The 24598-nt window shown below is 40.8% G+C and overlaps 1 protein-coding gene across 5 annotated transcripts in view; it reads left to right on the top strand.

Annotated features, from left to right (window-relative positions):
* Nucleotides 1-22891, top strand: part of LOC126254922 (protein unc-13 homolog 4B) — a 273157-nt gene extending 250266 nt beyond the window's left edge. For 3 of the 5 annotated variants that reach the window (XM_049955349.1, XM_049955352.1, XM_049955351.1), the window contains exons 20-23: nucleotides 669-972; nucleotides 16894-17017; nucleotides 17098-17294; nucleotides 22572-22891. In XM_049955349.1, coding sequence (XP_049811306.1) covers nucleotides 669-972; nucleotides 16894-17017; nucleotides 17098-17294; nucleotides 22572-22663 — 717 coding nt within the window. In that variant the 3' untranslated portion in view covers nucleotides 22664-22891. The remainder of the gene's footprint in view (nucleotides 1-668; nucleotides 973-16893; nucleotides 17018-17097; nucleotides 17295-22571) is intronic. The other 2 variants (XM_049955353.1, XM_049955354.1) reach the window with 2 other exon arrangements.
* Nucleotides 22892-24598: the final 1707 nt, after the last annotated feature.

The following is a 24598-nucleotide window of genomic DNA, read 5'->3' as shown; positions in this document are numbered from 1 at the left end:
TTCTTTGTGTGGTGCATACCTGAGCTATCAAGGGGTCGTGACAAATGTAGTATGCAAGTAATAGTGGGTTTGGTGGCTATGAGGTGGTTTGATGGAGGCTCTTGTTGTTGTGGTGGTGGCGGATAGTGATGCCAAAGGCAGAAGTGTGAAAACTTAGTCCCATAGCTGAATAATATCCAGCAGAACATTTTCAGTATACCTGTTTGCCACTCAGGGTCTAATCTATGTAGCAAGTAGCAATCTTAATTTTTCATATTGTTGTATATAAACTTTATTTGATCACACCGATTAATTGTCAAATGCTGAAAGATAAAGAAATATTATTGCATTCTTTCTGTTTTATTTTATTCTATTATATCTTAATCAGTTAAATGAATTTTCATTGCATCGGAAGACCAGTTAGAGCTTCATCTATCTGAAACAATACAATGTCCTGAATTGTAAATATTGATCCTTGTATATTTGTTGCACTTGTATTTTTAGAGGTAAGAGAAAAGTCAGATTTAACATAATCCAAAATTTTGACTTCGTTTAAAGTTGCTTTTTAAAGAGACTTAGCTGATTCAGTTTGCTTATGGGAGAGCTTTTGGTTTATAAAATACCATTAGAATGTAAAGAAAGTAATATTGCCTTTACTAATGTTGATTTATTATCTTTCTGCTTTTCAGAAAAGGAGGCCTCCATCATTTTTTGCAAATCTGCATGAAACACTGAATATATTGATAGGTTTCTTCAGACAAGGAGCAGAGAGAAACACCTCCCCAGTTCTTCAGCAAATAGATTCAATGTTGAAATTACATGGCATGGAGACATCTGAACTTATACATCATTACCACTTAGAAAGGCTTGAAGAGCAAAATGCCATGGAGACACCACACTTTGGGTTACTTACTATCAGAGCACAGTTTGTGGAAGACTTACTAAGAGTAGAAATTATGAATGCTAGGAACCTTCGACCAATGGATTCAAATGGTAAGGAAATACCCAGTATCAATCACTTATAAGTTTGAACCTACATGAATGAATGCAATGACATAGAAGAAGAATAATTTAACAGGGATTGGATTGTTTAAAATATCTCAAAAGGAGAATTGGGAAAGCCATAGCAAATCTGAGGAGGGAGGTGAGGGGTGAGGCAATTATGGTCACAAATAACACCCCAGGCGAAGGCACTGAATGGCTCAGGAGCAGATACAATAAGGAGACTAAACTGTTTGAAAAATTAAAAAAAAGACAGCTAGAAAAGGGCCACAAGATATTTTAAGGCAACTGTGGTCCCTATAGCAAAGAAAGCAAATTAAAATGTGTGCAAGGACTACAGAAAGATTAGTTTCGTATCTCATACTGTCAAAGAAATATCTTATATAGTATGGGGAACAGTGCAAAATAAAATAAAGACAACTTACTACAAAATAAATATGGATTGCATAGAGGAAGAGTAACAAGAGAAGTCATTGGATGTAAGAGTCTATTAACTAATGAACTTATAAAACTCAATATGGATGATAATGATTACTGTATGTTTCACAGATTGAGGAAAGGATTTTGATATAGAAAAGTAGAAAATAATATTTAAAATGTGAAAGCAATACGAATGTAGTGAAAGAAAGAGACTGATAAGAGAAATATACCTATGATAGAGAGCAGTTGTGAAAATTCAGGAGTAAGATATATATAAAATTGTTACTGAGAGAGATGTGAGAAAAGGTTGCATTGTTCTAGTCCTGTTAAATATATTTGTTCATTCAGTCATCATATCCTATAGATACAATCAAGAAGGACAACTTTTAGAAATGTTGAACAGTCAGTGTACACATTAACAACTGACAAGCAAATCAGAAAAAGATCTGTACACTATACTGCTTAGTCCTATTCATGCTTTTGTCCCCCCCCCCCCCCCTCCTCCTCTTTCATGAGTTCATCCATGTTGCACACAGGGCCCCCAGGTATTGCAGCCAATTCTTTCTTCCTTGACTGTATTTCCTTCACCCTGCCCTCCCACCCTATCCTCACTCCTTCCCCATTGTCCCCTCCTTCCCCTCTCTTGGTGTTCTGATTTATATCAACCTGGCTATGAACCTAGTTTCCTGTATTGCTTGCAATTTTGTTCCTTCTGTCTGTCCTTTCATCCTTTTTGGCATTTAGGTCCTCACTTGTTTGACCTCCATTTCAAAATGTCCTATTTTCAGTGTGAGCCATTTTGGGAAGAACTCCATCCCTAGCATCTTCGGTGTGGATTCCTCTCCCCCTTTCTTCCCCTCTCTCTGTAGCCTTCTTCCACCCTGCTAGGTCACCAGCACTTGTAGCTAGTCTGTGTGGTGGGGATGTTACGTACTCATACACCTGAGCCACCTTACAACACATGGATCACACTACTGATACCTGAGCTGTTCTCTCTCCATGTATCCCAAGGAATAGTTTCTTGTCTTCTTGGAGCATTGGAACACCTGGCAATGGCCGCCGTACCAGATGGCCCTTGCTGTGGCCTGGTGGTGCCCATGGGGAGAGTCCCTAGTCAGAGTGGGTGGTATCAGGGCAAATGCTTGGTGCCTGAAGTGTATAAAGCTGCAAAAATCTGTCTGTTCTTAAACAGCCATCTCTCTGAATGGTGAGTGGTCATTGAATGCTGCTTCTTATGACCTGGCAACCTTCCCTTCCCTGGCGACATCATGGGAGGAGGGCGAGGCTCGACGTCTAGGGATGAAACACTTTCCCCATTACCTCATCTGTACGAGGACTGATGGGGACACATTCACCACCACAAAGCCATTGTTTTTTGTTGAAAATATTGAGGACATGTATGGTGAAGTGGAGTCTCTTAGTAAGATGTGATTGGACTCCCTGTTGATCAAAACTTCTGCTGCCACCCAACCCACAGCTGTGTGTGTGTGTGTGTGTGTGTGTGTGTGTGTGTGTGTGTGTGTGTGTGTGTGTGTCTTGGCAATGTCCCAGTGTCTATTACTCCTCACCAAGCTCTGAATATGCTTCAGGGAGTGATTTTTCATAGGGAACTTATCCTGCAAACTGATGAGGAACTATGGGCTAATTTGGAGCAGCTTGGTGTTCATTTTGTTTGATGTGTTTAGAAGGGTCACAAAGACAACCACACCAATACTGGCACCTACATTCTGGCTTTTGAGGGAGAGAGCTTCCCAGAGGTGGTCAAGGTCATGTGCTACAGATATGTCATGAAGCCATACATCACTCCACCAATGCGGTGCTTGCGTTTTGGGTACATGTCTTCCAGTTGTACGGTGGACCCTCTGTGTGGCGACTGTGGACACTCCCTCCATGAGGGAAGCCCCTGCGTTCCACCACCTGTGTGTGTCAATTGTGTTGACTACCAATCTCCTCATTCGCAGGATTGCCTGACTTAAAAGAGAGAAAAGAAGATCCAAGAATACAAGTCCCTGGATTACCTGTCTTATGCTGAGGCTCGCCAAAAGTATGAGAGACTCCATCCAGTGTCACTATCTTCAACTTTTGCCTCTGTTACTTCATTTCATCCTCCTACCTCTTCCTTACCCCAGCTCCATCTCCCTCTCCCCTCCCCCTCCCCCTCCCCTGCAGTTTCCACAACCTCCTGTCTTGGAGCCGCTCCCCTGCTGGCCAAAGAAATTCCCCCTTCTTTGACACCTTTCAGTGATAAAGTTCTCTCACAGGACCCCTCTTCCTGGCGTCTCTCAAGCCGGACGACTCCTACCACCACTTGGCCACAAGACGCATCATCTGTGGGCCCCCAGGTCCCCTGCTCTTTCAGTTCCGAATCTTGCAGAATCCTGTACTCCCCCTGTGCTCTGTTCTCCTCCACCTCTGAAAGAGAATAAGAAAAAACATAAATCATCCTATTCTGCATTGTATCTTGTACTTCAAGAAATGCATTTCGTGGTTATCTGGCATTCTGTCAGAACTGTGCTGGCCCCAGGGTAGCATCTGATGGAGTCTGGTTAGCTCCAATGTTATTAGTGACTGGATCCCCCTATGTACCAACCTGGAAGCCATAGTGATTAGAGTGCAAATGACTCCAGCACTCACCGTTTGCAATGTCTACCTTCCTCCAGGTAGGCCATTTCCTTACATTGCACTGTCTACCTTAATCCGGCAACTCCTGTCCCCATTTCTACTGCTTGGGGAATTTAATGCCCACTACCCACTGTGGGAGAGTGTCACTTCAACAGGCAGGGGTCTCCTAATTGACCAACATATTACGGACCTTGATTTGTGTCTCCTCAATGATGGTTCCCCTACACACTTAAGTGCCGGTCATGGCACCTTTACTGTTATCAATCTCACAATCTCCTCCCCTGCCCTCGTGGCTTCCCTACATTGGTCATTCCATGATAACCTTTGTGACAGTGGCCTCTTTCCAGTGATTCTATTGTTCCACTGCTGCACCCAGGCAGACAGGCCCCCACGCTGACCATTCCACCAATTGGCCTTTATATATGTCTGCTGTGCACTTCAACACTTCCCTCTTGAATTCCATTGATGCAGTTGTGCAAGGCGTCTCTGCCACTATTCTTCATGCTGCTGGCACTGCTCTCCCCCTTTCCACAGACCCCATTGTCATCGACAGGTACTGTGGTGGACCAAGGATGTTGGAGTCGCTGTCCAAGACTGCTGACAGGTGCTGCAGCATACTAAGCGACACCCTCCACAAACCAACCTCCTTGCTTTTAAGTGTCTCCATGCTAAGACTCATTACTTTATTAAGCAGAGTAAACAAGAATGCTGGGAGCTCTATGATTCCTCCCTGGGATGTATGCCTCTTCATCGCAGGTTTGGTCCAAGCTCTGTAGCCTTCTGGGCCACCAGTGACAGTCAACTGTCTAGGGTATTAACCTTCAAGGTGCTCTGTGCACTGATCCATTGGTTCTCGCAGAACATCTCACAGCACACTTTGTGATGGCATCGGCATCTTCTTCCTGTTCTGCTTCCTTTCTCCAGCAGAAATGCAGAGTTGAACAGACCCCCACTGTTTCATTCCACACCATGCTGAGCCCTATAATGAACCCTTCACTGAATGGGAATTCTTGCAGGCTTGTACCTCTTTGCAAGACACAGACCCAGGCCCAGATTCCTTCAACGATCAGATGATCCAACACTTGGACATTCCCCAGAGGCGAGATCTCCTCAGGATCTTCAACTGAATGTGGCTCATGGGTTCCATCACAATGATGAGACATGTTAGTTATCCCACTCCTTAAGCCCAGGAAGAACCCAACATCTCTTGACTGCTACCACCCAGTTAGCCTGATGAATGTTCTTTGTAAACTGCTTGAGAGGTTGATTAGCTTCAGATTATGTTGGGTACTTGAATCTCTGGGCCTTTTGTCCCCGTATCAGTGGTGGTTCTGGACAGGACATTCTCCAACTGACCATTTACTCAGATTGGAAATAGCCATCCAACTGGCTTTTACTCACTGCTGGCACCTTGTTGCGGTCTTTTTTGACTTGTTTGAGGCATAAGGCATGGCTTGGTGCCATCGCATTTTAGTTACCCTACATGACTGGGGCTTCCGTGGTCCCCTTCAGATTTTTATCCCTGACTTTTTACCTCACCAACTCTTCCTGGTTCAAGTTGGCACTTCACTCAGCACCCCTTGGATTCAGAAGAACAGTATCCCACAGGCTTCTGTGCTAAGTGTCATACTCTTCCTCATTGCCATCAATGGGCTTGTGACCTCTGTTGGACCTCTGGTTATCCCGGCATTGTACATCGACAATTTTTGCATCTGGTGCAGCTCCCACTCAGTAGCATCTGCTGAGCGCAGGCTCCAAGGCACCATCCGATGGGCCACATCCCATGGCTTCCAGTTTTCTCCCTCCAAAATGAAGGTTATGCGTTTTGTCGTCGACCCACAGAACACCCCTGTCCAGAATTTTATTTGGGTGACCAATTCCTCGATGTTGTAGCACAGTCCAATCTTAATGTTCTCTGCCTCCTGCCTAACACATCTTTGGGTGTGGACCATACCACTTTTCTCCATCTTTAGTGTGCTCTGGTCCTGCCCAGACTGGATTATGGTAGTCAGGTTTATGGCTCAGCAGCTCCCTCCACTTCGAAACTGCTTCACCCTGTTCACCATTGTGGGGTGCGTCTGGCTGTTTCTGCCTTTGGCACTAGTCCCATTGATAGTCTGCTCACAGAAGTGGGAATTCCACCTCTACACATACTGTGGGGCCAACTCCTGGTTTCTTACACAATCACCATTCACCAGTTCCCTGACCAACCCATGTACCCCATGCTCTTTGCCAATAAGGGATGTCTCCCTCCTGACACCCATCCATGGGTGGGATTGCTGGTTGGCATGTGTCTCACTTCCATCTATTGGGATCTCCATCTCTGCTCACTGGAATGCACCTCGTATCTTTCCTCCCACAACCCCCCATCGGATGGTGCCTAGACCATGGATTAGGGCCGATCTATTCCAGGGTCCTAAGATTTTTGTCACCCCTGAGGTTTTCTGGCATCTTGTATGTACCATCCTTGCAGAGTTCCAGGGTGTCACCATCTTTTATACTGATGGTTCTAAGACAAATAATAAGGTGGGATGTGCTTTCACATTTCCTACTGGCTTAGAACAACATTTATTGCTGTGATCTTGTAGTGTGTTCACAGCAGAGCTTCTGGCAATTCACAGAGCTCTTCTTTTTATTTCTCAAGCCTCTCTCCACAGTGTTTTAATTTGTTCAGACTCAATGAGCCACCTGCAGTCTATTGACCAAAGCTACTGTCATTACCCTTTGGTCTCTGCTATCCATGACCTCCTCTCAGCCTTGGCTGTGCTGTCTGGTCAGTTGTCTTTCTGTGGGTCCCAAGTTATGTGGGCATCCCAGGGAATGAACTGGCTGCCCGTTTGGATAGAGAAGCAGATACTTACCCCCCCCCCCCCCCCCTATTTCCTTTCATGATTCCAGCTGCGGATATGCAGACCTACATCAAATCTCTCTTTGCCCAAAAATGGAATGACATCTGGTGTGCTACTGCTCTTAGTAATAAACTCTCCGCAGTCAAGGAGTCTACTACAGTTTGGCACTCTTCCTTTCACTCCTCTCAGGAGGAGTCCACTGTTTTAAGCCATCTACGCATTGGTCATATCAGGCTCACGCGTTGTTTCCTCCTACGTAATGACCCATCCCCACAATATGGTTGTGGAGCCAGACTGATGGTATCCCACTTATTGGTGGAATGTCCCCTTCTTTTGGCTCTTTGTGCTAAGTATAGTCTTCCAAATTCCTTAAATTTATATATTAGCAGACAATTCATGGATGGTTGAACTGTTCCTCAGTTTCCTCCATGAAAGTGGTTATTTTGTGTGTGTGTGTGTGTGTGTGTGTGTGTGTGTGTGTGTGTGTGTGTGTGTGTGTGTGTGTGTGTGTGTGTGTGTGTGTTTTCCTCAAATCTAGGTATCTGAAAAATTTTGCAGAAAGAGTTTATAAATGAGGTTTTAATTTTATTTTGAACTAGTTGAAATATCCAGCTTCTCACTTTTTATGTCAGATGGTAGCTTATTGAATACATCCTGCATCAGAGCACACACCTCTACTCTGAGCCTTAGAAAAGGGTCCACAGTCTATTTCGGTGTCTTTTATTGAGACTGTGTACATACAATCAGTTGATAGTGATATTTAATGTCAGCAACAAAAACCATTAAGAAAGTGGGGGCCTTAAATGTATTGAGAAATCCTTAAAAAAGACTTCTTCCTGATGTGTAATTCTCTACTTTACACAATGTTTTTACTGCCCACTTTTGCTGAATAAACATTTTCTTACTGTAGGTGAACTGCCATGGAAGATAATTCCATACTAAAATGAGGGGGGGGGGGGGGGGGAGGGAGGGTGTGAGAAAATGCTAAATAGCAAATACCCTTGTATTTAATTATTATTAATGAAAAGGAGCATAGTGTGCAAATTCCCTCTTGTATAAACACTTAAGAGTTCAGGGCTCCTTATAGCATGGATGTCATAGAATCCTGGGCATTTTTGGCATCTCTTTAAGTATCTTCCATTTCATTCTTGTAACTGTGTGTACAAGTATGGATACATTTTTTGGAGACAGAAAGGTTCTTCTTCAATCTAGTAAAAAATGAAGCATATTTACTACAAATGTAATACAGAAAATTTATTAAAATTTCAGTACATGGTTGGCAACAAAAAATTCTGCACAGCTTCTTGTTAGTAGGTATACTTAACAATACTTGCTATTGTGTGGTACAATTTGAAACACTCTGGCATGTACAGTGGAACACTATAGTCAGGGCACCACAATAATGTTTATTTTCTTGAAATCTTTCCTCTGGAAAGTTTTGTTTCTTCTTCACAAACTTTACACATTCCTGTGGGCTGCATCTTCTTTTCTGTGGAAGAAATTCTGTCTGAGAAATGCCTTCCTCGAAGACTGTAGTTACACACTTTTGCAGTGTGTTGGTGTACACTCCCTTTCTTTGCTCACATAACATAAGAAGAAAAATTGTCAAAAGGCAGCCTTTGTCCTGATTATTTCTTGTTTTATGTTATAATATGAAAGCATTCACTTCTGCCCATATAAAAAGTTGGAAAAACAGTTTTGTCCACCATTTTATTTGCCTTGTCTTGAAAGGGTAGTGAGATAAGAGTTTCTCATTCCTGTCTACATCTGTCTTATTGAGATTGTAGAACAGAATGGCATCAGATTTTATTTTCTTTGTCATCCTTGTCTTGCTACAAACTTCCATTTCTGTTTTTGTGATCTTTTGAAGATTTAACAAACACATACCATCCCTTGTGTCCTTCCACTTTAGATACAATTGTTTCTTCCTCATAACCAGCTTCATGTTGACTATGCCTTGTTCAGGAAGTCCTGTATGATTAGGTATGCATATTCCCACAGTCTTCATCTTGTTCTCCCACAGAAAATCAGAAAGAGCTGGTGAACTGTAATATCTGGCCATATAAATTGTGTATCCATTGCTGATGTAGCCAGAGAAAAGTCTCTGAAACAAGACAGTGACTGAATTGTCTCCCTACCCTTTCCCTGTGTAAACTTAAATGTCTAAAACATATCTTGTCTTCAAATTGCATAAGGCAAATAATTTGATCTATATTTGTCAAGTCCTTTTTTTTATACACAAGGAAATTAATTCTTCCCTTGGATCAACACACACCTTTATCAGTGATAAGTCATTCCTCAGGAAAGAATGCTTCAGAAAATTGTGAAAGTAAAAGATTTAGGTAATCTCTAATTTTATGCATGGGATCATTGCCAGGTTCATTACTTGGTATGTATGAGGCATTCTCATTTACATGCGGGCAAGAGAGAATAACAAGAATCTATTTCAGACCACAAAAGTTGTGAAAACAAAGTTATTTGTAGACCAGTATGCACACAGTGTGTTTCTCTTTGTTAGGTGGACATAAATTACAACAGCAAAGAAAAACTAATACTAGCTCCACATGAGCTCCACATGCCTGTTTGTGTCATGTTGTTTGAGCTTGTCATGTTATCTGGACTGGATTTCACATACTTCTTAATTTCTGCCTTGATGAGCTTTACCATTGATGTAGGGGAAAAAATGGAAAAAATGTTGACAGGACAGTTACTGTCATTGACATTTGCCACACATTCATATTCACATTATTCTTTGAGTTCAAGCAATGATGGTTGTTCATCCTAATTTCACATCTGAAGATTTTTCAACTCTAGAACATCTTGTCTTGCATTGTGGCTCTATAGATGGCACTATATTTGAAGTACCACTTCATTAGGAAGTATGGGGGGAGTACAACAAGTAATGCAACACATTTTTTTCTCAGCCAATCTTAGTTGGAAAAAGTGCAGATGTTGTTGTGGAACATATTGGAATATTCCCACTTCAGGTCCTATATAGGTGGTGGCACTATACATGGCCTTCAAAATGGCATATGTAATAGAGGGGCATTCCAAGGAGAGCTGTTGTTTTCTTTTGAAAACCAGAAACCAGAGCATCACAGATATTCAGAGGCACCTGCAGAATTCTATGGAGAACTGGGAAAGAACAAAGCATGGTGAGTCATTGAGCAAGGCATCTGTTATCACAACAATGTTGCACAAACTTGGCTGATCTCCTGATGGCTAGCCAGCTGTACACATGACTCTGATGATGGCTCTGACATCAAAAAGTAGAAATACCATGTGGGCATACAGGCCCTCCCAGTAAGGCAACTTAAGGCCATCACATTGGATGAGGATTATGTTGAAAAATAGTGTTTTGTAGCCAAAAGAGTGGGGAATAATATGGTGTATTGCAATTCTGAATGAAAACAATCTGCTTTCAGAAAAAAAAATGTTACATTACTTATTGAACGCCCCCTCATGTATTACACGCTTCTTGATCTCAGTAGTGGTCAAAAACATATTACCAGAAAATGTGTTTCTAGCACAAGGAACCTGCAAAAACTACAGCTGTATGTGACAGTGCTGCAGTTTTGAATAAGTGAGGGTTGTCCTTCAGAATGCTGGAATAGTTTCAGAAACATTCACACAGTGGAAGCACCATGCAGAAGCCAGTTCACAGCATGCGAACGCTGAAGAGAAGCCTTGAGCACAACGGAAATGACATGAACAGAGGAAGATGGGTGGACCTCTGTCGTGGGACACTTGTAGCAGCCCGCCACAAGAGCTGAACTTGGGCCTGCAACAGAAAATATTAAGACAGTTGTAAGAGCAGATATGCTGAACTTAGCTTCTTAATTAGCTGTGTGTTTACTTTATGTTAACTGTTTTTACTCTTTAAAGATACTGAAAAAATCATTTAGGTAGTTTACCGAAAAGGTGTACTTGGTACTAGTCCTTCACATGTTATGTTCCACCATTATGACTTTAGTTTCATGCCTATGATATAGTCTGTCACTGAAATCCCCTGGTGCCTCTTAGAAAGTAAGACTGTGTCCTTCAAAGAAGAATATCATGGCATTAAATTTTAGTTTGCAAAGTACATTTTGTGATCCATTCCTAATTGTTTTTGTTTTATTTTTTAAGCATGTTTCACATTTTTAAGCATATTTCACTTGTTGCATTGTTTAGTAACTGACTGGAGAATTTTTACATAATTAGTAGTAATGGAGATTCAAATCTTCACTGAAGCTTTTCCTCTGTCTTTCTCAAGATCCATCCCTAATCTTTACTTCTGTTCAACTTTCCTCCTAATTTTTTTTTTATTGAAAACAAGACTCAAAGAGTCAAGAAACATATTGAAGAAAGAAGTAAATTTTCCATCTAGACTGTCTGCTTTATAAATTTCTCCACAACATTCTTCCCACAGTTTCTCTTAAAACAATGTGATAGTCACTGTTCATGATTCTGTGACAGAACAATTTTCCCTTCAATGTGTATTTCACAGGTCAGTATATTTTATTGTTAAGTTTGACTATTGGTTTTACAAGTTGATTAAAAAAAATTCTTAAAGGCTATTATGCTGTGTCCTTCAATCTCCATGGAGAATTTTACAGTGGAAAACAATCAAAAGCCTCAATAACAACTGTAGAGCTCATTGATCAATAATAGCTGATAGAAAATCAATATTAAAGTCTCCAGTTATTAAAACTGTCTATAGCTGCTTTATTAATCTTAAGATACTTCTTCTTGATGGTCTGTAAACTGTCAGTACTACAAGTGAAGCTTTGAATAATGTACACAGAATGAAAGTACAATAGGAGACACTGAACATTATTAAATACTTTATGCACATGAATAAATGGTTTCTGAAGAAATGGGGAACTTCTGGAAATGATGGAAGTAATAAGGAAATCAGGGAAAACATTTTGTTTAGCAACATTCCCAAGGGAAATGTGATGAAAACAGCAAAGAAACGTAGCTCAGTAAACACATTGCAAAACTTAAGGACGAAAGTAACTGTTGTATGATCTGTCACTGCCGAGTAATATAGTAGCTTGATGAAACTTTGACCATAAATAGAAAGAACACACACTTTAGTATAAAAGGCAATTCAAAAAAATATGCAATGAAGTTAAGGGAAATGGCACTCTCATCTAAAGGCAATAATTACGCTGAAGTTACTGCTATCTATGATGGTCCCCTGGGCATTACAAAGTATGGAACGTGGTTCTTAGTGGAGGGGCCGGGGAGGGGGGGGGGGGGGGGATCACAATGGATGGCAATATCTGACCTGCAACATACACCCGTGCTGGCCACGTGGTAGGTCTGGAGTTCTAGTGGTAGGGTGTGCCATACCTTCACCAGCATGGTTGATAACTGCTGGATAGTCATTGGTACATGTGAACATGCTGCAGTCTCCCCCCCCCCCCCCCCCCCCCATTGCATTCCACATGTGCTCAATGGGATTTAAGTCAGCGGGAATGGGCAGGTCAGTTTATGCACCAAATATGCTCTCATTCCAAGAGCAGCTCCACTTCCACCCCCACCTCCATCTGCGCTGTATGGTGCAATATCATCCATAAGAATTAAGTTGGGGTTCAATGAATCCCTGAACAATCCCACATGAAGAATCAGTACATTGTTGCAACAATGTAGACCAGTGAGTGTGTGGTGTTCAAAGATTTGGAGGTCAAAACACCTATGTGACATTGTCTCCCCACATTGTAACACTTATACCATCAAAACTATAATGTTTGACAATGCTCCTGTGTGCTTTACATGTTCCCCCCTCTTTCTGTATGAGGGTACATTCATAATCACTATGCAGATGGAACATGCCCTCCTCATAGAACAACACACAACCCCAGTCCTCATTGGTCAAATCTGTATGCTCTAGGCATTATCACAAACAGGTCTCAAGAACACAGCATATTTGTCGAGACACCACACCCATGCAGTAACCATGCCACTTTGGAGCCTGAAATTGTATGACTTGTAGTCCTGCTAAATGTGGCTGCAATTGTGTCCACTGTTTGATGTGTGTCCCTTCTTGCCTGTTGCACAATGTAGTGATCATCTGCTGCTGTAATTGACCCTTCCCCAGTTCTTCAGGCGCCAGTGCCTGTGGTTTGGAATACTCCCCATGCATGTGAAACAATGGTGTGAACAATACCAAACTTGTGGGCTATAAATACTTGAAGTCTTGCAGATTTTGTCTTTGGGTAATGATAACCACAACCACAGTGCTTGCTGATTGACACACACACAATATTTACCCATTCCTTCAACTACCTCATGTTGCAGCTACAGTCACTCTAACCTCGTGCCATGTGACAACCAGCTTTCTGTGCATGACTGGGGGACCTCTGACAACTTGATCCCACACTTTCACTCATTTCCACTGAGTTGTTGTTGTATTATGTTACTTTATATACATCATTCTTAAGATTTTCAGAGCAGTGTCTACACTGATCAACTAGAACATTATGACCAGTGACCTTTTGATGTAAACCATCCAGGTGACAGCGGTACCACCTGGCAGGGATAAAATGGGGAAGGTGCGCTACCTCTCTGAGTTTGACCAAGGGCAAATTTTGGTGATCTGGAGTCTCAGCATGAGCATTTTGGAAACTGCATGTCTTGTCAGGTGTTTGAGGAGTACTGTGATAAGTGTCTTCAACATGTGGTGGAACCATGTCCAGGTGTTGTGGGTTGGGCAGCCACCCCTCAAGACAGATGTCTGATATCATAGGCTGGGCAGATTGGTAAAAGAGGACAGTTGTGATGGAACTAACACCATACTTTAAATGCTGAGCGGAGTAAAACTGTGTCTGAACACACAGTGCACCGAAAACTCCTAACAATTGGGCTCTGCAACCGATGACCCATGCAATGCCAATGTAACGTAATGACATTGGCAAATACAACTGAAATGGACATGTGACCATTGGCACAGTGGCAGAGCATTGCATGGTCTGATGAATGCTGATACCTTCACCATTATCGTGATGGGAGGGCGTGAATACATCATCATCCAGGGGAACACCATCTCAACACCTTTAATGTGGAACAGAGGCAAGGTGGTGGCTCCATTATGCTCTGGGGAACATCCACATGGGCATCCACGACCCAATGGAGCTCGTAAAAGACACCACAATGGCCAAAGTGCAGACCATTTACACCCTTTCATGCTGATCATGTTTCCCAAAGGCATTGGCATTTTTCAGCAAGATAATGTACGATGTCACAAGGCCAGGAGTGTGACGGAGGAAGACTGGTGAGTTCCTGTTGATGTACTGACCCCCCCAACTCATCAGATCTGAACCCTTTCAAACACATCTGGGATGTGATTGACTGTGGCGTCAGAGCTCATCGCTCCCCTTCCCAGAATTTACAGGAATTAGGTGACTTGTATGTGTGTAGATATGGTGCCAACTCCCTCCAGCGACCTACCAAGGCCTCATTGCTTCCATGCCACGATACGTTGTCACTGTTATCCATCCCAAAGGTGGCATAATGGTCTGGCTGATAAGTGTATACAACACTAGAGCGAAAGACACCTGGTGAAATGAACTATTTCACTTACTCACAAAGCCTGTTTACTAAAGACTCAAGTTGTTATGGGGAACACACCACAAAAAGGAAGCTCTCAGAAAGGATCTGGAGATGGCAATAATAATAGAAATTGTTATGAGAAAAAGTTTTGCAAAATAAATTTGGAGTACAGTAACACATGACTAAGAGCCTCGGATAAAAAGGAAGAAAGAGGAAATATATTTAGAAAGTTTTGAAATTGAATTGTGGAAAAGAATTGCTAAAATTAGGTCAGTAGGCAGACAATGAAATTTTCGAAAGAGTGAAAGAAACAAGAAGTCTACTAAGGTAAATCAAGAAAAGGACTCAATTGGATTGCACATATTATGATAAAAAAAACCTCTTCACTGAAATTTATTGAAGGAAATCAGATGAGCTAAAAGAAACTGATGTAGATGAGGGTACAGCAACTGTTATATCAGACTGATGGCTTATCTTTCTTACCAAGAAGCAAATGAATCTGCTAAGATGGCATGAAGGACAGACTTTGATGATCACTTGATAATGATTTCTGCTTCCAGTGCATAATTAAGAATTAGACTGCTCCAGTATAGTTATACCTTGCCTGAAAAAAAATTAAAGCAACCAGAATGAGAGGTGGAATCAAAGTGTAACTTAAGGGGTTGAGACGGTATGTAATGTTATTTCAGTGATTGCAAAAAACTGTCAGCATTCACAATGAACTTGGCAGTATGAGTCTACTTTCCAACATGACACAGCACCACCTCTGGCCAGGATGCATGTGTTGATTCGGATGGGAAGGTATCATAAAGCCATTGTATTTTCTCCTGAGGCAAACTGGCCCACAACTTTTGCAATTTGGCCTTTATGTCATAGATAATGACACTGCAGATGATAGGAGAACTTCAACATCACACACAGTTTGTACAAATACATCTCGTATGGACAAGTGTTGTCCTGTTGAAAACTGGCACCATGATACTGTCACATGAAATGGAACAAAGATGATGCAGAACATCCATGACATACAGACGTGTCATCATAGTTCGCTCTATCACAACCAGTCACCACCTGAAGTCATAAACAATGTCCCCCACCATGATGCCAGGAGTAACACTGCTGTGCCTCTTCAAAACAGTAGAAGAATGGGTCATTTTCCCAGGTTACTATGATAGCCATCAACAGTGTTAATCTGGAGCAGTGCACAACTGTAATTAATCACTGAGCACAATGAAATGCCATTCATCAGTGGTTCATGCTTTCCTGTCATGGCATGATTCTAAATGCATCTGTGTGTTGAGGTGTTAATGGCAGTCTATGCATAGGATGGTAATTCCATAGTATGGTTCTGTAGTATGATGCACAATGACACAGAATGTTGCAGGGAGACCATTACAGTTCTTGGATGGCAGGTACACAAGTGAAATCATTAAATCATGTGGTGCACAGTACAGCAATCCTCCCTTGTGGCCTGGCATCATCGGCAGGGACCTTGATGTTGAGTATGAGTAGCATGATGAGAGACAAATGGAGACCCACAATGAGATTTTTTCAAATTCTGACAAGTGCTGATAATGCCGTATCACATGAGTATGCATCTTCATCTCCATTACAGTGATAACCCAAACTGTGGTGTCACCGCCAGACACCACACTTGCTAGGTGGTAGCCTTTAAATCGGCCGCGGTCCGTTAGTATACGTCGGACCCGCGTGTCACCACTATCAGTGATTGCAGACCGAGTGCCGCCACACGGCAGGTCTAGAGAGACTTCCTAGCACTCGCCCAGTTGTACAACCAACTTTGCTAGCGATGGTTCACTGACAAAATACGCTCTCATTTGCCAAGACGATAGTTTAGCATAGCCTTCAGCTATGTCATTTACTACGACCTAGCAAGGCGCCATTATCAGTTACTATTGATATTGATTCATGTACCGTCAAGACCGATGTTCTTCATTAACGGATTAAAGTTAAGTATTCCACCAGCTACATCCGTTTTTCTAAATTCTAATTTCCTTGTCCTGTTCCACACCTCACGTCAGCCTGCGTGAGCTAAAACACGTGCCTTTCGGCCTCCTCTAATAACTCGGTGTTGGCTCTCCTGCCAACCAAAACACAAACAACACTTAAACATGAACAACATTAATGCAGTCTGGTGGCTGTTCTGCCTGTCACAGAGAATTGCAGTTATAATCATTTGCATAACAATTGATTGTGTTTACATGTACAAAGTTACACTGACATTAGACCATGTCTTATAGGTACTTCATCATTTTTGTCAGGCAGTGTAGGTGTCTGTGGTACTGAGAAATATTTTTATTTCAGTTTTCCCTCAAAATTTTATCATAACTGAAAAAAAAAACTACCATTTGATTTATTCCTTTGGTATTCATTTGATTAAACATTATTTGACACTTTTTCCATGTGTATTATTGTCAAATATAATCTCATAAGTATATCGAAGTGTTAAAATTTCTTTCAGGTTCCTGTGACCCTTATGTAAAGATACACTTACTGCCAGAGGAAAAATTTGGTAATGTAACCAAGCCAAGAACAAAAACACACAAGAAAACAGTTTTTCCATTATATGATGAAACATTTACTATGTAAGTAAAATGATGGTGCTTTTGTTAGAGGTGTATACTTAAGAGATTCTGATATTACTGAGCATTATTTTGTATTTCAGAAATTTAACACCAGAGCAACAAGGAATCAAAAATGGTATTGTACATTTTGTGGTTAAAGATCAAGACTTCATTGGGGCAAATCAGTTTATTGGTGAAGCATACATTGCATTTGCAGATGTTCCACGTACTGACATGACAAAAGGGCTTGAGGAACTGGAGCAGATTCATCTCAAGTTGAGCAGACCAACTCGATTTGGTAGGCTACAGAATGATCTCTTCTACTTTAGTTTTTCAATATTTTATAATAAAAATGACTGTTAAAAAACACATCTGTTTTAAAAGGCAATGCAAGACTGATACAGCATGCCTCCGAACATATTTCTCTTACTGTGTTGAGTAATTAGCTTATTTTTACTACAAAGCTTCCACCTATAACACTACAGGTAAACACAGGAATTGTTCCTTTGAAAAGGATGTAACAGATTTTCTTCCTAATTATTTGAAGCCCTGAGTTTTTGCCCAGTCTCTAATGACCTTGTAATCAATGGCATGTCAAACATTAATGTTCCTTTCTTCTTTCCACTTAATTATTTTACTTTATAGTATTATATGAATTAATTGTCACTTGACAGCATGCAGGCTGGAGTGCTGCCAACAACAATATACCAATGCACAAACATTGGTCCCTGCCAATTCTCAAGTCGGGATATTTCTCATTACTTGTTGTTGTTGTTGTTGTTGTTGTTGTTGTTGTGGTCTTCAGTCCTGAGACTGGTTTGCTGCAGCTCTCCATGCTACTTTATCCTGTGCAAGCTTCTTAATCTCCCAGTACTTACTGCAACCTACATCCTTCTGAATCTGCTTAGTGTATTCATCTCTTGGTGTCCCCCTACGATTTTTACCCTCCACGCTGCCCTCCAATGCTAAATTTGTGATCCCTTGTTGCCTCAAAACATGTCCTACCAACCGATCCCTTCTTCTAGTCAAGATGTGCCACAAACTTCTCTTCTCCCCAATTCTATTCAATACCTCCTCATTAGTTATGTGATCTACCCATCTAATCTTCAGCACCACATTTCGAAAGCTTCTATTCTCTTCTTGTCCAAACTATTTATCGTCCAGGTTTCACTTCCATACATGGCTACACTCCACACACATACTTTCAGAAACGACTTCTTGATGCTTAAATCTATACTCGATGTTAACAAATTTTTCTTCTTCATAAACGCTTTCCTTGCCATTGCCAGTCTACATTTTATAGCCTCCCTACTTCGACCATCATCAGTTATTTTGCTCCCCAAATAGCAAAACTCCTTCACTACTTTAAGTGTCTCATTTCCTAATCTAATTCCCTCAGCATCACCCGACTTAATTTGACAACATTCCATTATCCTTGTTTTGGTTTTGTTGATGTTCATCTTATATCCTCCTTTCAAGACACTATCCATTCCATTCAACTGCTCTTCCAAGTCCTTTGCTGTTTCTGACAGAATTACAATGCCATCTGCGAAACTCAAGGTTTTTATTTCTTCTCCATGGATTTTAATACCTACTCCAAATTTTTCTTTTGTTTCCTTTACTGCTTGTTCAATATACAGATTGAATAACATCGGGGAGAGGCTACAACCCTGTCTCACTCCCTTACCAACCACTGCTTCCCTTTCATGCCCCTCGACTCTTATAACTGCCATCTGGTTTCTGTAAAAATTGTAAATAGCCTTTCACTCCCTGTATTTTACCCCTGCCACCTTCAGAATTTGAAAGAGAGTATTCCATTCAACATTGTCAAAAGCTTTCTCTAAGTCTACAAATGCTAGAAACGTAGGTTTGCCTTTCCTTAATCTATTTTCTAAGATAAGTCATATGGTCAGTATTGCCTCAAGTGTTCCAACATTTCTACAGAATCCAAATGGATCTTCCCCGAGGACGGCTTCTACCAGTTTTTCCATTCGTCTGTAAAGAATTCGTGTTAGTATGTTGCAGCTGTGACTTATTAAACTGATAGTTCGGTAATTTTCACATCTGTCAACACCTGCTTTCCTTGGGATTGGAATTATTATATTCTTCTTGAAGTCTGAGGGTATTTCGCCTGTCTCATACATCTTGCTCACCAGATGGTAGAGTTTTGTCAGGACTGGCTCTCCCAAGGCTGTCAGTAGTTCTAATGGAATGTTGTCTACACCCAGAGCTTTGTTTCGACTCAGGTCTTTCAGTGCTCTGTCAAACTCTTCACGCAGTATAATATCTCCCATTTCATCTACATCTACATCTACATCCACTTCCATTTCCATAATATGGTTCTCAAGTACATCGCCCTTGTATAAACACTCTATGTACTCCTTCCACCTTTCTGCTTTCCCTTCTTTGCTTAGAACTGGGTTTCCATCTGAGCTCTTGATATTCATACAAGTGGTTCTCTTCCCTCCAAAGGTCTCTTTAATTTTCCTGTAGGCAGTATCTATCTTACCCTTAGTGAGATATGCCTCTACATCCTTGCATTTGTCCTCTAGCCATCCCTGCTTAGCCATTTTGCACTTCCTGTTGATCTCATTTTTGAGACGTTTGTATTCCATTTTGCCTGCTTCATTTACTGCATTTTTATATTTTCTCCTTTCATCAATTAAATTCAATATTTCTTCTGTTACCCACGGATTCCTACTAGCCCTCATCTTTTTACCTACTTGATCCTCTGCTGCCTTCACTACTTCATCCCTCAAAGCTACCCATTCTTCTTCTACTGTATTTCTTTCCCCCATTCCTGTCAATTGTTCGCTTATGCTCTCCCTGAAACTCTGAACAACCTCTGGTTTAGTCAGTTTATCCAGGTCCCATCTCCTTAATTTCCCACCTTTTTGCAGTTTCTTCAGTTTTAATCTCCAGTTCATAACCAACAGATTGTGGTCAGAGTCCACATCTGCCCCTGGAAATGTCTTACAATTTAAAACCTGGTTCCTAAATCTCTGTCTTATCATTATATAATCTATCTGATACCTTTTAGTATCTCCAGGGTTCTTCCATGTATACAACCTTCTTTTATGATTCTTGAACCAAGTGTTAGCTATGATTAAGTTATGCTCTGTGCAAAATTCTACCAGGTGGCTTCCTCTTTCGTTTCTTACCCCCAATCCATATTCACCTACTATGTTTCCTTCTCTCCCTTTTCCTACTCTCGAATTCCAGTTACCCATGACTATTAAATTTTCGTCTCCCTTCACTACCTAAATAATTTCTTTTATCTCATCATACATTTCATCAATTTCTTCATCATCTGCAGCGCTAGTTACCATATAAACTTGTACTACTGTAGTAGGCATGGGCTTCATGTCTATCTTGGCCACAATAATGCATTCACTATGCTGTTTGTAGTAGCTTACCCGCACTCCTATTTTTTTACTCATTATTAAACCTACTCCTGCATTACCCGTATTCGATTTTGTATTTATAATCCTATATTCACCTGACCAGAAGTCTTGTTTCTCCTGCCACCGAACTTCACTAATTCCCACTATATCTAACTTTAACCTATCCATTTCCCTTTTTAAATTTTCTAACCTACCTGCCTGATTAAGGGATCTGACATTCCACGCTCCGATCCTTAGAATGCCAGTTTTCTTTCTCCTGATAACAATGTCCTCTTGAGTAGTCCTCGCCCGGAGATCTGAATGGGGGACTATTTTACCTCTGGAATATTTTACCCAAGAGGACGCCATCATCATTTAAGCATACAGTAAAGCTGCATGCCATCGGGAAAAGTTATGGCTGTAGTTTCCCCTTGCTTTCAGCTGTTCGCAGTACCAGCACAGCAAGGCCGTTTTGGTTAAGTGTTACAAGGCCAGATCAGTCAATCATCCAGACTGTTGCCCCTGCAACTACTGAAAAGGCTGCTGCCCCTCTTCAGGAACCACACATTTGTCTGGCCTCTCAACATATACCCCTCCGTTGTGGTTGCACCTACAGTACGGCTATCTGTGTTGCTGTGGCACGCAAGCCTCCCCACCAACGGCAAGGTCTATGTTTCATCTAATTCAGTAAAAAATAAAAATATAACTACAGAACTAGTTAAAATTGAAAGGTAATTTTAATATGAGTAGAGAAATTGTAGAGATCTGAACCACATGTGAATTCCAGATTTTTATGAGATTTTTGTAAGAGGTAGGGACTTCGAAATTTTTTATTGCCGCATAGAGTGGCAACATAGGGTGTCATTCCTGAGTGACTGTAGGAGGATACTACATTACTTATACAACATTTGTAATTGGTGTCATGAATGGCAGCTAGCTCTAAATGTAGAGAAAAGTAAGGTAATGCAGATGAGAAGGAAAAGCAAACATGCAATTTTCGAACAAAGTATTAGTAATGTGCTACGTGACGCAGTCTAGGTGTAGAGTTGCAAAGTGATATGAAATGGATTCAGCATGTAAGAATTGTAGTAGGGAAGGCAAATGGTTGTCTTTGGTTTATTTGGAGAAATTTAGGAAAGTGTGGTTCAGTTGTAAAGAAGACCACATATGGGACACGAGTGTGACCTGTTATTGAGTACTGTTCAAGTGTTTGGATTCACACCAGGTCAGATTGAAGGAAGAAATTGAAGCAAATTAGAGGCAGGCTTCTAACTTTGCAAACAACATTCAAGTATTAAACAGAGATGCTTCAGGGACTCAAATGGGAATCCCTGGAGGGAAGGTGACGTTCTTTAAAAGGGACGCTGTTGAGGAAATTTAGAAAACTGGTATCGGAAGTTGACTGCAGAACAGTTCTACTGCCACCAACACACATTTCCTGTAAAGACTGTGAAGATAATGTAAGAGAAATTAGGGTTTGTACGGAGCCATATAGATTGTCAATTTTCCCTCACTCTGTTTGCAAGTGGAACAGGAAAGGAAATAATAAGCAGTAGAACAGGGTACCCTCGCCATACACTGTATGGTGGCTTGCAGAAGATGTAGATGCCAGGGCACCCATACTCGCAGATGGGGTTGGGGGGGGGGGAGGTATCTGCATCTCATCTAAATCCCTCCCCCCCCCCTCCCATCCCACCAATTTCTGAGAGAAAGGGAAAAAAAAGAAAAAATAAACAGTGTAGTCAGGTATTATTCTTCCAAGAAAATGATAGGAATTGGAACTTTTGTATGGCTACTCTGTGTATATGTAGAGCAAAGTTATGTGGTAGCTGCTTGCTGGCAGGAATGTCATAGCTTTCCCCCTTAAATGTCAGATATTTAAATAAATGAAATGGATCACTAATTAAAATTAGAAACTGTAGTTGTTTTGTGGAGTTACGAGGAACACATGTTAGTTGAATGAAACATTGTATGACAGTGTGCATAAAAATTTTACAGCAAAGATGTTATGTAAAGTTTTTAATAAGCGGTGCAATTGATTCTGATGTGGTTCATTCATTTCTTTAAAACCAGCTTATGAAAATTTAGCTCTGCAATGCCTGTAGCTAGTTATATACTAGTATCTATTGCTTCCTAAATTTGGTATATTACTCTGGAAACTTGTTACAAAGAATATTTATTTATTTTTTCAGAGTCAAGAGTTCTGAGAGCTTTGGAGAACAGACAAGAAAAACTGGCAAAAGATTTTATTAAGAAGCAAAAGGCAAAGATCATTGACAACTAAATTATAATCCATCCAAATCTTTAGGGCTGAAAGTGGTAGCTACATGTGATAAATTAACTTCATTTGGTGGTGCCATGATAAACTGATGTACTGTAAAAACTTGTTCATTTATGAACTTTTTCGTGACTTTATTGAAAGTCTTATTTTGTACAAATTTGTACCTTGAATGTATTTAAGAACTTTTGTAAAGACTGCAATGTATATATATTTAAAACTAGATAGAATAAATGTTACAGCATTTTTTAAAGATGTGTATGATGAAGCCCAACCTTAAAAATTATTGATATGGTAAAACTGATATTTAAAAACATTGTTTGTGGTATTACATATCACCAGGTTACAAGCAGTACTTTAAATTTATGTTTTCATATTTTGTTTACTTATTCATTAGTTTTTTTGACTGGTTTAGCACACCCTGCCACAAATTCCTCTCCTGTAACAAGCTCTCTGTCACAGAATATCACTTGCACCCTATGTTCTCTCATATTTGTTGGGTGTTTTCCACTCTTCTCTTACAATTTTTACTCTTTACAGCTGCTCTTAGTATTTGGAAGTTATTCCCTGATGTGTTAACACGTCATATGAACCTGTCTCTTCTTCTTTCCAGTCTTTTTCATGTGTTTCTTTCCTCAATGATTGTGTGTATAGGCTCCTCATTCCTAATGCTGTCAGTCCACCTTCCTTCTATGACACCACGCCCCGGATGCTTCAGTTCTCTTCTTTTATGGTTTTCACACATTTCATGATTCGCTACCATACATGTTGTGCTCCAAATGCACCTTCTCAGAAATATCGTCCTCAAATTATCTCTGATGATTGGTGCTAGGAAATTTCTTTTGGACAAGACTGCCCACTTTGGTGGTGCTAGTCTGCATTTTTATATCTTTGAAACATAGGCGTTCCAACCTGTTCAATGCGGAGACGAATGGAGGCAACGAACACAGAAAAAAGTTTATGATACTTCGAGCAGGTATTTGATTACGAACACTGTAAACAGCAGGCTGATCCAGTGGGGTTGGTCATGTATTATGGCGTGTTTAAATACTGTTCCCGGTCTGTGACGGAATGATCGAGACTGTGTTGGAAGGGTGATCTGGCAAACGGTGTAATCCACCAGGGTGTTTGAAGTGCCCAGAAGAAGGAGGCTTACACTTGTACAGCCTAGACCGAGAACCTGCATGGATAGCACATGTGGGTTTTCTGGGCTTGTGCTCACTGGAAAATGATCAGCGTGACAAGAAGAAAGTGACTACACTGCTCAATATAGGTATAATCACATTCACTTGGCAGATTTTCTAAACACAAATCTTATGATGTATCGCAGACGCTACACATATTGCATATTATCAGATCTGTTGAAAAATGCAACTCAGTTTATTTTATGCTACTACGTTATTTTCTGCAAATTAATCAACTGAAGAAATACGCGTATCACTCTGAAAGACATTCATTAAACTTAATAATTCCGTCGGGAATAACAATAGGTATGATATATTACGTTTATTTGACAAGTACAGTAACTACTGACATTGAACTCGTTTGGTTTTTCATGAAAGTAAGTGAAGTCATCGTATTGACTATGAAACATATCGTTGCTTGCATCGGTTGCTGTGCTGATGAGAAGGCGGAGACGCCTTCCAATTACGTTTACAACACAAGCTATTGAGCACGACGGATTTTAAGGAATCTTCTCCTGCAGTACGTTTTACTGCTAGTTCGTTCTGCATAACCGATCTTTTAGTGGTAGCACATGCTTCGCATTTTCTCGTATGCCACAAAACACTAATCTCCATCACGTACCGAATCGTCCGTTTACAATTTTTTTTTAAAAAAAAGGAAAACAAATGTAGAAGCAAGATGTTTTATGCTACCCAACAAATGAAAGACCTAGTTATATTGTCGGGGCTGTACAGAACTCTTTCTTACACACACAGT

This window comes from Schistocerca nitens, chromosome 1 (genome assembly GCF_023898315.1).
Source record: "Schistocerca nitens isolate TAMUIC-IGC-003100 chromosome 1, iqSchNite1.1, whole genome shotgun sequence".
In the NCBI taxonomy this organism is placed as follows: domain Eukaryota; kingdom Metazoa; phylum Arthropoda; class Insecta; order Orthoptera; family Acrididae; genus Schistocerca; species Schistocerca nitens.
This window is presented reverse-complemented; position numbering and strand designations above follow the sequence as displayed.